At 49.5% G+C, this 15,252-nt stretch overlaps 1 protein-coding gene and 1 gene segment (V, D, J or C); both read left to right on the forward strand.

The window, feature by feature from the left end:
* The first annotated feature begins 1,845 nt into the window (after positions 1-1,845).
* Positions 1,846-6,374, forward strand: LOC132502466 (immunoglobulin lambda-1 light chain-like). The gene is made up of 3 exons (XM_060118347.1): positions 1,846-1,891; positions 2,038-2,367; positions 5,977-6,374. The coding sequence occupies exons 1-3, from the start codon at positions 1,846-1,848 to the stop codon at positions 6,372-6,374; spliced, it is 774 nt and encodes a 257-aa protein (XP_059974330.1).
* Positions 6,375-8,317: 1,943 nt separating this feature from the next.
* Positions 8,318-12,793, forward strand: LOC132502467 (immunoglobulin lambda variable 3-19-like). The segment is given in 3 exon segments: positions 8,318-8,363; positions 8,509-8,832; positions 12,669-12,793. Coding segments are annotated over 3 exon segments (495 nt in total).
* The last annotated feature ends 2,459 nt before the right edge of the window (positions 12,794-15,252 follow it).

The following is a 15,252-nucleotide window of genomic DNA, read 5'->3' on the forward strand; positions in this document are numbered from 1 at the left end:
GGTTCGACCACATCCACACGCCTCGGGGCATGTGCTGCTGAGAAATGAATACAGCAGGAGACTGTGATGGACACACAGAGGGACACCCGGCATGATTTGAGGACAAGGATGGAAAAGGGAAGACGATGAGAGCATACACTGCTGTGCTTAGATGGCGACCCACCAGGGAGGGGTCTGCCCCTATGGACATGATCAGAGAGAAATGGACACCCATTCGAGGGCATCTCTCTGGTCAAGGTCATAATAGGGTCAGGGTCTGGGTGAGAACGCTGTCAGCCTGTCTGTGAAAGGGACTGATGAGCAGGGTGGAGGACGGTATCTCCTCCCAGGTTGGTCCGCACCTGTGGACATAGGATTAGTGACCTTATAAGAAGAGACCAGAAACACACCCCCAACCCCGAGTGAGCCACTGACACAGACCATCTAAGGACAGAGCCAGAAAGTGCCTTCAGGGAGCCGGGGGAGAGCTTGCACTGAAAACAATGTTAGGGCATCTCGATCACGGACTTCTGACCTCCAGAAGCATGGAAAGTAAATTTGTGGTGTTTAAGCAACATGTGGGTGGTATTTTTCCATGGCTGCCTGAGCTGACTAAGACAGGAGCTGGGAACACTTGGGTGTAGGTGTTTATGGGAGCATTAGTCTTCATTTCTCTGAAATAAAATCCCAAGGGTACAATTCCTAGATTGTTCAGTAATTGCATGTTTAGTTTCATAGTAGCTGCAAAGCTGTTTTCTAGGGTGGCTGTACCACTTTATATTCCTACCAGCAACACCTGAGCGACCGGTCCCTCTGCTGCGCAGCCAGCATTGGTTTTGCCACTGTTTTTTACTTTAGCCCATTGGCTCCGTTCTGACTGGTGTGTAGAGGCGACTCTTTAGGGTGTGACTGACATTCCCCTAACGACTCACGGGGACCATCTTCCCGTGTGCTCATCGGACATCTGTACATTCACGAAAAAAATGTCTGTTCACATCATTTCCCAAATTCCACTTGCATTTTAGTTGTTTTGTTTATTGATTAGTTTCGACACATTTTTTAATGTATATACAAGTTTTTTGATGAATATGTGAGTGGAAAGTACTTTGTCCCACTTTCCAGGATTTTTCAACTCCATAAAAAGGACTTTTATAGAACAAATGCTTTTCATTTCAATACATTTCAATTTATCTTCTTCCTTTTACAAATCATGCATGTATTGTCAACTCCAAGGATTCTTGCCTAGGTCTAGATAAGGAAGACATTTTTCCTTTTTTTTTAAAATATAAAATGAAAAAGAATATATATGTTGATTTGAATCACTTTGCTGTGCACCTGAAACTAAAACAACATTGTAAATCAACTATACTTCGAAAAATAAAAATAAAATCTTTAAAGAAATATAATAAAAACTTTGCCAGAGGTACGTGACCAGTGTCCCTGTATCTGCTGCTGGAATTCTGGGCTCTCGCAGCAGCATGACCGTGGTCCCCACAGTGCCAGCTTCCAGCACTGTCCAGCACACCACACGACAACCTCATCTGCAGAGAGGATGCCTGTGTGTCCCCAAGGCCCAGGGAGGAGCCCAGGAGCAGACTGAGAGGTGTGTGCACATGCTGGGGCAAGGGCAGCCTTTCTCACTCAGCACCAGTAAGTGTCTGGGGACCTGGGCTCAGGCCTGGAACTCAGGTCCCAGTTGAACTCCTCCTTGGGTCCCAGCTATTATCTGCTCAGCAGGGAGCCGGTCACAAGGCCAAAGGTGGGAGGAAGGAGATTTGCATGAGGCCAGCCTTTCTGAGGATAAGAGAGGCCCAGAGGCCCCACCCCAGCTGTGAGCTCAGAGGCAGAGCTCGAGGCGCCTCCACCATGGCTTGGACCCCTCTCCTGCTCCCCCTCCTCACTCTCTGCACAGGTGCTACCCCCAGGCTCAGTCCGAAAAGTGACCAGAACACAGCCTGGTCCAGAACTTCAGCTCAGCACAGGAGCTGCTACAGGGGGCATGAGGCGGCGGGGATGAGACCCTCTTCCTCACCCTCACTCTCCTCTCCTCTCTTGCAGGTTCTGTGGCCTCTTCTCAGCTGACTCAGCCACCTGCGGCGTCCGTGTCCTTAGGACAGACGGCCAGGATCACCTGCCAGGGAGACAACGTAGGAAGCTATTATGCTTACTGGTACCAGCAGAAGCCAGGCCAGGCTCCTGTGCTGGTCATTTATGGTGATAGCAACCGTGCCTCAGGGATCCCTGACCGATTCTCTGGCTCCAAATCAGGGAACACAGCCACCCTGACCATCAGCAGGGCCCAGGCCGAGGACGAGGCTGACTATTACTGTGGTACTAGTACTGGTTACAGCAGTGGTTATTCTCACAGTGACACAGGCAGACGGGGAAGTGAGACACAAACCCCCTCCCCGTCTGGCTCACACTGTCCTCCAGCCCCAGAAGGACTATGAACAAAACAGTGACAGGTCTGGCCTGGTTTCTCAAGATCTGAGCCCCCCAGGCTGCCCCTCCTCCCAGCTCTCCAGGCAGGCTCTGCACAGGGGGGTCAGGAGTGATTATGGACGGCCTGGACCAGGCTGTCTCAATGTCTGGGCTATGGGGTTGACTTGAGGAAATAAGGCCTGAATCAAGGACAGACAGAGAGGGCAGAGACCAGTGCTAGTGGACCCTGGATGTCCACATGGTGCTGACTGGCCACTCATGAGCCCAAATCTCTTGGATGGATGCCTAGAACCATCCAGCTCGTCAGAGCTCTGGAACCTCCAGGATCCCGTGACACCCTGGAATCCCGGACAAGGCAAAGCAGCACAGTGGAGAGAGTGGGGTCACCACGTCACTCCTCCGGGTTCACCCACCTCACACATATGCTGGAGCCCCTGGCAGCACCCAGCTGTGCCCTCCCTGGTGAGTGCTGTCGTTGTAGAGACAGTTCCCCCAAGGTCGTGTCCCCTGGTTCCATCTAAAAATGTGTAAAAGCAATTACAGAAAGGATTTAACTGTGACCAAGTACCTTTGTTGACACTAAAAAAAAATAAGAAAGAAAGAACATAGGGAGAAACAAAATATCCCATATCCAGCAAGGGAAGATTCACAATACCTGAATATCAAAAATTTCCTGTAAGATATCAGAAAAATAAGAGTCAGAATACGTAGAAAATTCAGTTAATCAAAACTTGCCCTGAATGGCCCAGAAGATGTATTTCATAGTCAAGGACGAAAAAGCAACTTTTATAGTTATAGTCCATTTGTTCTTGAGGTTGAGGAAAGATTGAACACCTTAAATGGAGACACAGAGTGTAAACACATGATCCACATTGAATTTCTGCAAATGAAAACTACAACATCTGAGATTAAAATAACCTGGATGAGACAGAGAGCACATAGATGCAGCTGAGGGTCACTGAACTTAATGAAATAGCAGTAGAAACTATTCAAAATCAAACACAGATCCCCCCCCCCAAAAATGATGAGAGATGTCATCCCCTGTCCAAAACCCACCCATGTGGCCTGAGAAAAAGTCTCCTCTTAACAAATTTTGCCCATCATTCCAGGATGTAGAGTCTGACACAAGCTCAGTTTGATGAGTTTAGGAGGACAGTTAAGCTCCAGACCCAAGTGGCCTTAGAAAGACTAAGGAGGCCAGCAGGAGGGGGTGAGGGTGTCCATGGTGACCTGGCACAGAGCTCCTGAGACCTGGTGGACTCACTGAATGGGTTGAAGGGTCCCTCAATCCAGTGTGAACTCACCTTAAGTAATTACATCTGAATGGACCCTATTTCTAAATAAGGTCCCACTCTTGGGCACTGGTGGTTAAGACTTCAACTGGCAATTGTTAGAGGTCCTACAATATGTTTGTGTAGTTTGGTGTGGCCAGAAAATTTTGTCAGTGGCAAATCCCAAACCCAAGACGTGTCGCTTCCATCCCATTCCTACATCCACTATTCCACTGTCTCTGCTTTCTATTAAGTGTATGAATAAGGATTAAGGATATTCATAGATGGAAGAGGAGTAAATATTCATGTGTGCTTAATACATATCAAGACCCATCTGCGTTCTTCCTACTTATTAACCTGTTTAATCACAACTAATCAATGAACTAGCATCCCCACTATATCCCATGTTACAGATGCGGAAGCTGAGGCATGAAGGGCAGAGCAACTTGTTTCAAGTCAGAACTGGAACGGGGCAGACCCGGCAGCAAAGAGGTCCCTCCTCCCGAGTTCCTGGACTTCCCCACCTTCCTGTGGCCTCTCACGGTGCTTCCCAAGCTAAGACATGGCCTTTGTGAATGTGCTAACAAGTTCTCTCTCCTATTTCAGACACAAGTGACTGACATTGTGACTTTGCACTGCTGCCCTATCCATTACATACACTATTTGAACCACATATGTAATTTTAAATTATCCAGTAAACACTTTCTAAAAATTAGGAGAAACCGATGCAGTTAGTCTCCATAATAGGTTTTGCTTAACTAAATTACTTGGAAATATCATTTCAATGTGAATTAAATATAAAAATATTGATACATTCTACACTACACTATCCTAAATCTTTGAAATGTGCTGGGTATTTCAGATCTACAGCACATCTCACTGCGACCACCCACATTGCACGTTCAGCAGCCCCATTGGCTTCTGGCCACCATGTTGGACAGAGTAGGTGAGATGGATGAGGTTTACTTGGGGTAACCGTGCCTGTAGTACATACTCACCACACCAAGAGGTGACGGAGGTTCCCAAGCCCAGAGTCTTTGCTGGAGAGGAACTACTGATCCTTTTTGCATTCAGACCAGGGATATTGAGGGTACCTCAAAAGGAGGAGCTTTAATACATGTATCCCTGTGACTTCTTTCTCAAAGGCCAGATAGTGAATACAACTACAATTTTAAAGGTGGTTCTGAATCGGTAAACACATTTTTATCATAGTCTGTGAAATGCATGACAATAGTCTGTACATTTTTAAGTAAATAGTGTCACATCATCCTTTCAGTAGGGAGATCATTTCCATAAACCCCACAAATCATAAAGTTATATTTTGTGAATAAATCTAGATGGAAAGATGGACCATAAGGAATATTTTATAGAAATTGGATATGGATCACTTGAATACAGAAGAGAGGGTGGTGACAGGAGGGGCTCAGGAGGCCTGGAGTAGGGATGGAGGAAACTATTGGGGGTTATGAGGAGGCAGGGTGGGGAGGGGGCTGAAAGGTCAGGCTCTGAAGTCAGTCCCTTGGATGGAATCTTGAACCATGCTTCCTTATCCAGGAGAATCTGGGAAAATTATTTACCCTCCCAATGATGGCTCCTCCTCATTAGACTGGGGAGAAGTTGTGCCGTCAGCAGAGGGAGCTGTGGGATTATTATGATGCCAGGTGAGGTGCTGCAGGAAACTCACCAAGGGTCTGGCATATACTGGGGGCTCAAAAGTGGTCATTCTATTCAAGTAGCTACATGTGTAGGAAGACGTCCATCCTGGGGGCACCAAGGGGCATTGTTGGTCCTGGCTGGGACCCTCATAGGTCCAAGTCCCCTGGGGAGGGCTCAAGTGCAAAGGGCATGACTGACACTTCCTTGAAGACACTTCTCTTGAGGAGAGTAAATCTGTCTCTGAAACCCACACGTGGCTCTTCTTCTGACCCCAGGGAGTCCCCAGCGTGAGGCCCCTGGGCTCAGGGCTCAGCCAGGAGCTGAGGCACAGGATGGGGAGGGAGGAGTAGATTTGCATTCACTGCTCCTCCCTTTTTGAGCTGCAAGGGGAGAGGATAAGACACAGACCTGGAGGGGCCAGTCCAGCTGGGCAGCCTCAGTGCAGAGCTCCCAGAAGGACCTCCCACCATGACCTGGGTGCCCTTCTACATCCTACCCCTCCTGGTCCAACACAGGTCAGATTGGCTCAGGGACTCGTGGGCCTCCCTGCCCTTCCCTCCAGCACAGCCCTGAGGGTCAACTGCCCAGTGTCAGTGCCGTCAGCCAACATTTACATTTCTGTCTGCAGGTCTCTGTGCTGTGCCTGTGCTGACCCAGACCCCATCTGCATCTTCTTCCCTGGGAGGCTCGGCGAAGCTCACCTACACCCTGAGCAGTGAGCACAGCACATACTTCATTGAGTGGTATCAACAGAGAGTAGGGCAGGCCCCTAGGTATCTGATGAAGCTGACCAGTGACGGAAGCGTCACCAAGGGGGATGGGATCCCCTACCGCATCACAGGCTCCAGCTCTGGGGCTGACCGCTACCTGACCATCGCCAACATCCAGTCTGAGGACGAGACTGAGTATATCTGTGGTGTCAGCTACAAAACTGATGGCCAATATGGTTACCCCAGTGACCCAGACAAAGGGGAAATGAGGCCAAAACCTCCCGCCCATGCCCTCCGTCCCACGGCACCAGGGTGAGCTGATCACTGTCTGTCCCTGGAGTCCTGACCTTTGAATCACACCCTTGTAAACCCCTCACCACCAACCTCTCCCTGGGTATACCTACCCCCATGCAGGTCCAGGCACGTCCACACGCCCCGGGGCCTGGGCTGCTAAAAAGTGAAAACAGCAGGAGCCTGTGATGGACACACAGAAGGACACACATCAGGATGTGAGGACAAGGATGGAAAAGGGAAGACGATGAGACCATACCCTGCTGTGCTTAGATGGCGACCCATCAGGGAGGGGTCTGCCCCTATGGACTCGATCAGAGAGAGATGGACACCCATTCGAGGGCATCTCTCTGGTCAAGGTCATAATAGGGTCAGGGTCTGGGTGAGAACACTGTCATCCTGTCTGTTAAAGGGACTGATGAGCAGGATGGAGGACGGTATCTCCTCCCAGGTTGGTCCGCACCTGTGGACATAGGATTAGTGACTTTATAAGAAGAGACCAGAAACACACCCCCAACCCCGAGTGAGCCACTGAGACAGACCATCTAAGGACAGAGCCAGAAAGTGCCTTCAGGGAGCCGGGGGAGAGCTTGCACTGAAAACAATGTTAGGGCATCTCGATCACGGACTTCTGACCTCCAGAAGCATGGAAAGTAAATTTGTGGTGTTTAAGCAACAAGTGGGTGGTATTTTTCCATGGCTGCCTGAGCTGACTATGACAGGAGCTGGGAACACTTGCATGTAGGTGTTTATGGGAGCATTCGTCTTCATTTCTCTGAAATAAAATCCCAAGGGTACAATTCCTAGATTGTATATAATTGGATGTTTAGTTTTATAGTAGCTGCAAAGCTGTTTTCTAGGGTGGCTGTACCACTTTATATTCCTACCAGCAACACCTGAGCGACAGGTCCCTGTGCTGCGCAGCCAGCATTGGTTTTGCCACTGTTTTTTACTTTAGCCCATCGGCTCCATTCAGACTGGTGTGTAGTGGCAACTCTTTAGGGTGTGACTGACATTCCCCTAACGACTCACGGGGACCATCTTCCCATGTGCTCATCGGACATCTGTACATTCCCGAAAAAATGTCTGTTTACATCATTTCCCAAATTCCACTTGGATTTTAGTTGTTTTGTTTATTGATTAGTTTTGACACATTTTTTAATGTATATACAAGTGTTTTGATGAATATGTGAGTGGAAAGTATTTTCTCCCACTTTCCTGGATTTTTCAAATCCATAAAAAGGACTTTTATAGAACAAATGCTTTTCATTTGAATACATTTCAATTTATCTTCTTCCTTTTACAAATCATGCATATATTGTCAAGTCCAAGAATTCTTGCCTAGGTCTAGATAAGGAAGCCATTTTTCCTTTTTTTTTCAAATATAAAATGAAAAAGGATATATATGTTGATTTGAATCACTTTGCTGTGCACATGAAACTAAAACAACATTGTAAATCAACTATACTTCGAAAAATAAAAATAAAAAAACTTTAAAGAAATATAATAAAAACTCTGCCAGAGGTACATGACCAGTGTCCCTGTATCTGCTGCTGGAATTCTGGGCTCTCGCAGCAGCATGACCGTGGTCCCCACAGTGCCAGCTTCCAGCACTGTCCAGCCCACCACAAGATAACCTCATCCCCAGAGAGGACGCCTGTGTGTCTCCAAGGCCCAGGGGGAAGCCCAGGAGCAGACTGGGAGGTGTGTGCACATGCTGGGGCAGGGGCAGCCTTTCTCTCTAAACACCAGAAAGAGTTCTGGGGACCTGGGCTCAGGCCTGGAACTCAGGTCCCTGTTTAACTCCTCCTTGGATCCCAGCTGTTCTCTGCTCAGCAGGGAGCCAGTCACAAGGCCAAAGGTGGCAGGAAGGAGATTTGCATGAAGACACCCCTTCTGAGGATAAGAGAGGCCCAGAGGCCCCACCCCAGCTGTGAGCTCAGAGGCAGAGCTCGGGGCGCCTCCACCATGGCCTGGACCCCTCTCCTGCTCCCCCTCCTCACTCTCTGCACAGGTGCTGTCCCCAGGCTCAGCCCGAAAAGTGACCAGAGCTCAGCCTGGTCCAGACTTCAGCTCAGCACAGGAGCTGCTACAGGGGGCATGAGGCTGCAGGGATGAGACCCTCTTCCTCACCCTCACTCTCCTCTCCTCTCTTGCAGGTTCTGTGGCCTCTTCTCAGCTGACTCAGCCACCTGCGGTGTCCGTGTCCTTAGGACAGACGGCCAGGATCACCTGCCAGGGAGACAGCTTAGGAAGCTATTATGCTAGCTGGTACCAGCAGAAGCCAGGCCAGGCCCCTGTGCTGGTCATTTATGGGTATAGCAACCGGCCCTCAGGGATCCCTGACCGATTCTCTGGCTCCAGTTCAGGCAACACAGCCACCCTGATTATCAGCGGGGCCCAGGCCGAGGACGAGGCTGACTATTACTGTGCATCAGCTGGCAGCAGTGGTTATCTTCACAGTGACACAGGCAGACGGGGAAGTGAGACACAAACCCCCTCGCTGTCTGGCTCACACTCTCCTCCAGCCCCAGGACGACTATGAACAAAACAGTGACAGGTTTGGCCTGGTTCCTCAAGATCTTAGACTCCAGGCTGCCCCTCCTCTCAGCCCTCCAGGCAGGCTCTGCACAGGGGGCTCAGGAGTGATTATGGGCTGACTGACCCGGCAGTCTCAGTGTCTGGACTGTGGTGTTGACTTGAGGAAATAAGGCCTGAATGAAGGACAGACAGAGGGGGCAGAGACCCAGTGCTAGTGGACCCTGGATGTCCACATGGTGCTGACTGGCCACTCATGAGCCCAAATCTCTTGGATGCATGCCCAGAACCACCCAGCTCGTCAGAGCTCTGGAACCTCCAGGATCCCGTGACAACTGGGACTCAAAAAAGGCAAAGCAGCACCGTGGACAGAGTGGGGCCACCACGTCCCTCCTCCGGGCTCACCCACCTCACACCCATGTTGGAGCCCCTGGCAACTCCCAGCTGTGCCCTCCCTGGGAGGGCTGTCTTTGTAGAGACAGTTTCCCCAAGGTCGTGTCCCCTGATGCCATCTAAAAAAGTGTAAAAGCATGTACAGAAAGGATTTAACTCTGATTAAGTACCTTTGTTGAAACTAAAAAAATATAAGAAAGAAAGAACATAGGGAGAAACAAAATATCCCATACCCAGCAAGGAAAGATTCACAATACCTGAATATCAAAAATTTCCTGTAAGGAATCAGAAAAATAAGAGTCAGAATAAGGACATAAATCAGGTAATCCAAACTTGCCCTGAATGGCCCAGATGATGTATTTGATAGACAAGGACACAAAAGCAACTTTTATAGTTATAGTCCATTTGTTCTTGAGGTTGAGGAATGATTGAACATGTTAAATGGAGACACAGGGTGTAAAAACCTGATCCACATTGAATTTCTGCAAATGAAAACTACAACATCTAAGATTACAATAAACTGAATGAGACTGAGACCACATACATGCTGCAGAAGATCACTGAACTTGATGAAATAGGAGCAGAAAGTATTCAAAATCAAACACAGACCTCCCCCCAAAAAATAATGAGAATTGTCATCCCCTGCCGAAAACCCACCCATGTGGCCTGAGAAAAAGTCTCCGCTTAGCAAATTTTGCCCATCATTTCAGGGTCTAGAATCTGAAACAAGCTCAGTTTGATGAGTTTAGGACAGTTAAGCTCCAGACCCAAGTGGCCTTAGAAAGACTAAGGAGGCCAGCAGGAGAGGGTGAGGGTGTCCATGGTGACCTGGAACAGAGCTCCTGAGACCTGGTGGGTGCACTGAATGGGTTGAGGGTCCCCACCGTCCAGTATGAACTCACCTTAAGTAATTACATCTGAATGGACCCTATTTGCAAATAAGGTCCCACTCTTGGGCACTGGTGGTTAGGACTTCAACTGGCAATTGTTAGAGGTCCTACAATATGTTCTGTGTTTTGGTGTGGCCAGAAAATTTTGTCAGTGGCAAATCCTAAACCCAAGACCTTTCCCTTCCATCCCATTCCTACATCCACTATTCCACTGTCTCTGCTTTCTATTAAGTGTATGGATAAGGATTAAGGATATTCATAGATGGAAGAGGAATAACTATTCTTGTGTGCTTCATACATATCAAGACCCATCTGCATTCTTCCTACTTATTAACTTGTTTAATCACAACTAATCAATGAACAAGCATCCCCATTATATCCCATCTTACAGATGCGGAAGCTGAGGCATGAAGGGCAGAGCAACTTGTTTCAAGTCAGAACTGGAACGGGGCAGACCCGGCAGCAAAGAGGTCCCTCCATCCGAGTTCCTGGACGTCCCCACCTTCCTGTGGCCTCTCATGGTGCTTCCCAAGCTAAGACATGGCCTTTCCTGAATGTGCTAGCAAGTTCTCCCTCCTATTTCACACACAAGTGACTGACATTGTGACTTTGCACTGCTGCCCTATCCATTACATGCACTATTTGAACCACATATGTAATTTTAAATTATCCAGTAAACACGTTTTAAAAATTAGGAGAAACCGATGCCGTTAGTCTCCATAATAGGTTTTGCTTAACTAAATTACTTGAAAATATCATTTCAATATGAATTAAATATAAAAATATTGATACATTCTACACTATGCTATCTTAAATCTTTGAAATGTGCTGGGTATTTCAGATCTACAGCACATCTCACTGCGACCACCCACATTGCACGTTCAGAAGCCTCATTAGCTTGTGGCCACCCTGTTGGACAGAGCAGATGAGATGGATGAGGTTTCCTTGGGGTAACCGTGCCTGTAGGACATACTCACCACACAAAGAGTTGATGTAGGGTCCTAAGTCCACAGTCTTTGCTGGAGAGGAACTGCTGATCCATTTTCCACCCAGACCAGGGATATGGAGGGTACCTCAAAATGAGGAGATTTAATACATGTATCCCTGTGACCTCTTTCTCAAAGACAAGATAGTAAATAAAGCTTCATTTTTAAAGGTGGTTCTGAATCATTAAACACATTGTTATTACAGTCTGTGAAATGAATGACAATAGTCGGTACATTTTTAATTAAATACTGTCACGTCATCCCTTTCAGTAGGGAGATCATTTCCATAAACCCCACAAGTCATAAAGTTATATTTTGTGAATAGATCTAGATGGAAAGGTGAACCATAGGAATATTTTATTGACATTGGATACGGATCACCTGAATACAGGAGAGAGGGTGGTGACAGGAGGGGCTCAGGAGGCCTGTTGTGAGGATGGAGGAAAGTATTGGGGGTTTTGAGGGGGCAGGGTGGGGAGCGGGCTGAAAGGTCAGGCTCTGAAGTCAGTCCCTTGGATGGAATCTTGACCCATGCATCCTTGTCTGGAGGAATCTGGGAAAATCATTTACACTCCCAATGATGACTCCCCCTCTTTAGACTGGGGTGAGGTTGTGCCTTCAGCAGAGGGCGCTGTGGGATTATTATGATGCCAGGTGAGGTGCTGCAGGAAACTCACCGAGGGTCTGGCATATACTGGGGGCTCAAAAGTTGTCATTCTAGGGCTTACCCGGTGGCGCAGTGGTTGAGAGTCCGCCTGGCGATGCAGGGGACACGGGTTCGTGCCGCGGTCCGGGAGGATCCCACATTCCGCGGAGAGGCTGGGTCCGTGAGCCGTGGCTGCTGAGCCTGTGTGTCCGGAGCCTGTGCTCCGCAACGGGAGAGGCCACAACAGTGAGAGGCCCGCGTACCGAAAAAAATAAATAAATAAATAAATAAAATAAAGTTGTCATTCTATTAAAGTAGCTACATGTGTAGGAAGACGCCCATCTTGGGGGCACCAAGGGGCCCTTTGGGGCCTGGCTGGCACCCTCATAGGTCCAAGTTCCCTGGGGAGGGCTCAAGTGCAAAGGGCATGACTGACGTTTCCTTGAAGACACTTCTCTTGAGGAGAGTAAATCTGTCTCTGAAACCCACACGTGGCCCTTCTTCTGACCCCAGGGAGTCCCCAGCGTGAGGCCCCTGGGCTCAGGGCTCAGCCAGGAGCTGAGACACAGGATGGGGAGGGAGGATTAGATTTGCCTTCCATGCTCCTCCCTTTTTGAGCTGCAAGGGGAGAGGATAAGACAGAGACTTGGAGAGGCCAGTCCAGCTGGGCATCCTCAGTGCAGAGCTGGCAGAAGGACCTCCCACCATGACCTGGGTGCCTTTCTACCTCCTGTCCCTCCTGGTTCAACACAGGTCAGAGTGGCCCAGGGACTCGGGGGCCTCCCAGCCCCTCCCTCCAGCACAGTCCTGAGGGTCACCTGCCCAGTGTCATTGCCTTCAGCCAACATTTGCATTTCTGTCTGCAGGTCTCTGTTCTCTGCCTGTGCTGACAGAGACCCCGTCTGCATCTTCTTCCCTGGGAGGCTCGGCCAAGCTCACCTGCACCCTGAGCAGTGAGCACAGCACGTACTACATTGAGTGTTATCAATAGAGAGTAGGGCAAGCCCCTAGGTATCTGATGAAGCTGACCAGTGACGGAAGCATCACCAAGCGGGGTGGGATCCCCGACCGCTTCTCAGGCTCCAGCTCTGGGGCTGACCGCTACCTGACCATCGCCAACATCCAGTCTGAGGACGAGACTGAGTATATCTGTGGTGTCCACTATAAAATGATGACCAATATGGGTACCACAGTGACCCAGACAAAAGGGAAGTGAGGCCAAAACCTCCCTCCCATGCCCTCCGTCCCACGGCACCAGGGTGAGCTGCTCCCTGCCTGTCCCCGGAGTCCTGACTTTGAGTCTTCCCCTTGCAAAACCCTCACCCCCAACCACTCCCCGAGTCACCCCCAGGGAGACGCAGACACACGTTAAAATTTAAGTGGTTTTGACGAGGTGGGATTCTGGTTCCTCCTCACAGGCCTGTGTGGTCAATGCTGGGAGAGACCAGCCCAGCCCAGGGCGGAACAGGACACTGGGAAAGGGCTGAGCTGAGATGACCCTGTCCCCAGTAGCCCCCAGGCCCTGTGCTCCAAGTCTCTCAGGGAAGCAACATGGATCATGGCGTCCAGAGGCCACGTGCAGGTCATGGCACTAAGTGTCCTGACTTTGGTGCCCCGGGTGCAGAGCAGGACCCTGGCCAGGAATGAGGGCTCAGCAGGAAGCACTGGTCCTCTGGGGAGGGAGGATGGGAACCTTGACCCCATGGTGGGTGCAGAGCTGAGTCCTTAGGGAGTCAGGCGGCGGTGAGGGGGTCTGTGGTAGTACAGACTTGGAGCTTGGCCAAACTTCTCCTGCTGGGAAAGGGTCTCAGCTTTGGTGCCAAGAATGGCTCCCAATTCACCCACAGGACTTTCTAGGGACTGGCCAGCACCACGTTCCCTGGGACAGCAGCAGGGCTGGGGAACGGGGATGCTAAGCTGGAGAATATGGTCCCCTTAGTGCAGTTGGACCCCCAGTGACTAAGGCCTGAGAGGCAAAGTGCAGGAGCTGTCCGTGGCCTGGAGGACTCCATGGGGGCAGGAGGGGAGGAGGGGGCTGGTCTTCGTGGGAGGGATGACAGGGGGCCGGGGGCAGGACTGGACAGGATATCAGGGCTCCGTCCTGCAGTGACCTCTGTCCCTGACTCTGCCGAGACTCATAGGGTACACAGGGCCCTCTCCTGTCACCCCACCACGGAAAGGGTTGTTCTCTCCAAGGGTTTGCTGTGACTTTGTCCCAAACAAGGACTCGTGCAGGTCCCTCTAGGGGAGAGTGTCCTGCTCCCCTTACACTGTAGGAAAGGGAGCCTGGAGGATGGCAGTGAGTAAACCCACCCACATGTGGTTTGACCATATCCACATGCCTCGGGGCATGTGCTGCTGAGAAATGAATACAGCAGGAGACTGTGATGGACACACAGAGGAACATCCGGCATGATTTGAGGACAAGGATGGAAAAGGGAAGACGATGAGAGCATACACTGCTGTGCTTAGATGGCGACCCACCAGGGAGGGGTCTGCCCCTATGGACTCGATCAGAGAGAGATGGACACCCATTCGAGGGCATCTCTCTGGTCAAGGTCATAATAGGGTCAGGGTCTGGGTGAGAACGCTGTCAGCCTGTCTGTGAAAGGACTGATGAACAGGATGGAGGACGGTATCTCCTCCCAGGTTGGTCCGCACCTGTGGACATAGGATTAGTGACCTTGTAAGAAGAGACCAGAAACACACCCCCAACCCCGAGTGAGCCACTGAGACAGACCATCTAAGGACAGAGCCAGAAAGTGCCTTCAGGGAGCCGGGGGAGAGCTTGCACTGAAAACAATATTAGGGCATCTCGATCACGGACTTCTGACCTCCAGAAGCATGGAAAGTAAATTTGTGGTGTTTAAGCAACATGTGGGTGGTATTTTTCCATGGCTGCCTGAGCTGACTAAGACAGGAGCTGGGAACACTTGCATGTAGGTGTTTATGGGAGCATTAGTCTTCATTTCTCTGAAATAAAATCCCAAGGGTACAATTCCTAGATTGTACAGTAATTGCATGTTTAGTTTTATAGTAGCTGCAAAGCTGTTTTCTAGGGTGGCTGTACCACTTTATATTCCTACCAGCAACACCTGAGCGACAGGTCCCTGTGCTGCGCAGCCAGCATTGGTTTTGCCACTGTTTTTTACTTTAGACCATCAGCTCCATTCTGACTGGTGTGCACTGGCAACTCTTAAGGGTATGACTGACATTCCCCTAACGACTCACGGGGACCATCTTCCCGTGTGCTCATCGGACATCTGTACATTCCCGAAAAAATGTCTGTTTACATCATTTCCCAAATTCCACTTGGATTTTAGTTGTTTTGTTTATTGATTAGTTTTGACACATTTTTTAATGTATATACAAGTGTTTTGATGAATATGTGAGTGGAAAGTATTTTCTCCCACTTTACTGGATTTTTCAACTCCATAAAAAGGACTTTTA

This window comes from Mesoplodon densirostris, chromosome 15 (genome assembly GCF_025265405.1).
Source record: "Mesoplodon densirostris isolate mMesDen1 chromosome 15, mMesDen1 primary haplotype, whole genome shotgun sequence".
NCBI classification, from domain to species: domain Eukaryota; kingdom Metazoa; phylum Chordata; class Mammalia; order Artiodactyla; family Ziphiidae; genus Mesoplodon; species Mesoplodon densirostris.

Excerpts from the sequence above, each read along its gene's own strand:
- LOC132502466 (XM_060118347.1), top strand. The coding sequence starts at position 1,846 with ATGGCTTGGACCCCTCTCCTGCTCCCCCTCCTCACTCTCTGCACAG. Across the intron at positions 1,892-2,037 it reads CCTCCTCACTCTCTGCACAG|GTTCTGTGGCCTCTTCTCAG; the intron begins GTGCTACCCCCA and ends CCTCTCTTGCAG. Across the intron at positions 2,368-5,976 it reads TGACACAGGCAGACGGGGAA|GTCTCTGTGCTGTGCCTGTG; the intron begins GTGAGACACAAA and ends TTCTGTCTGCAG.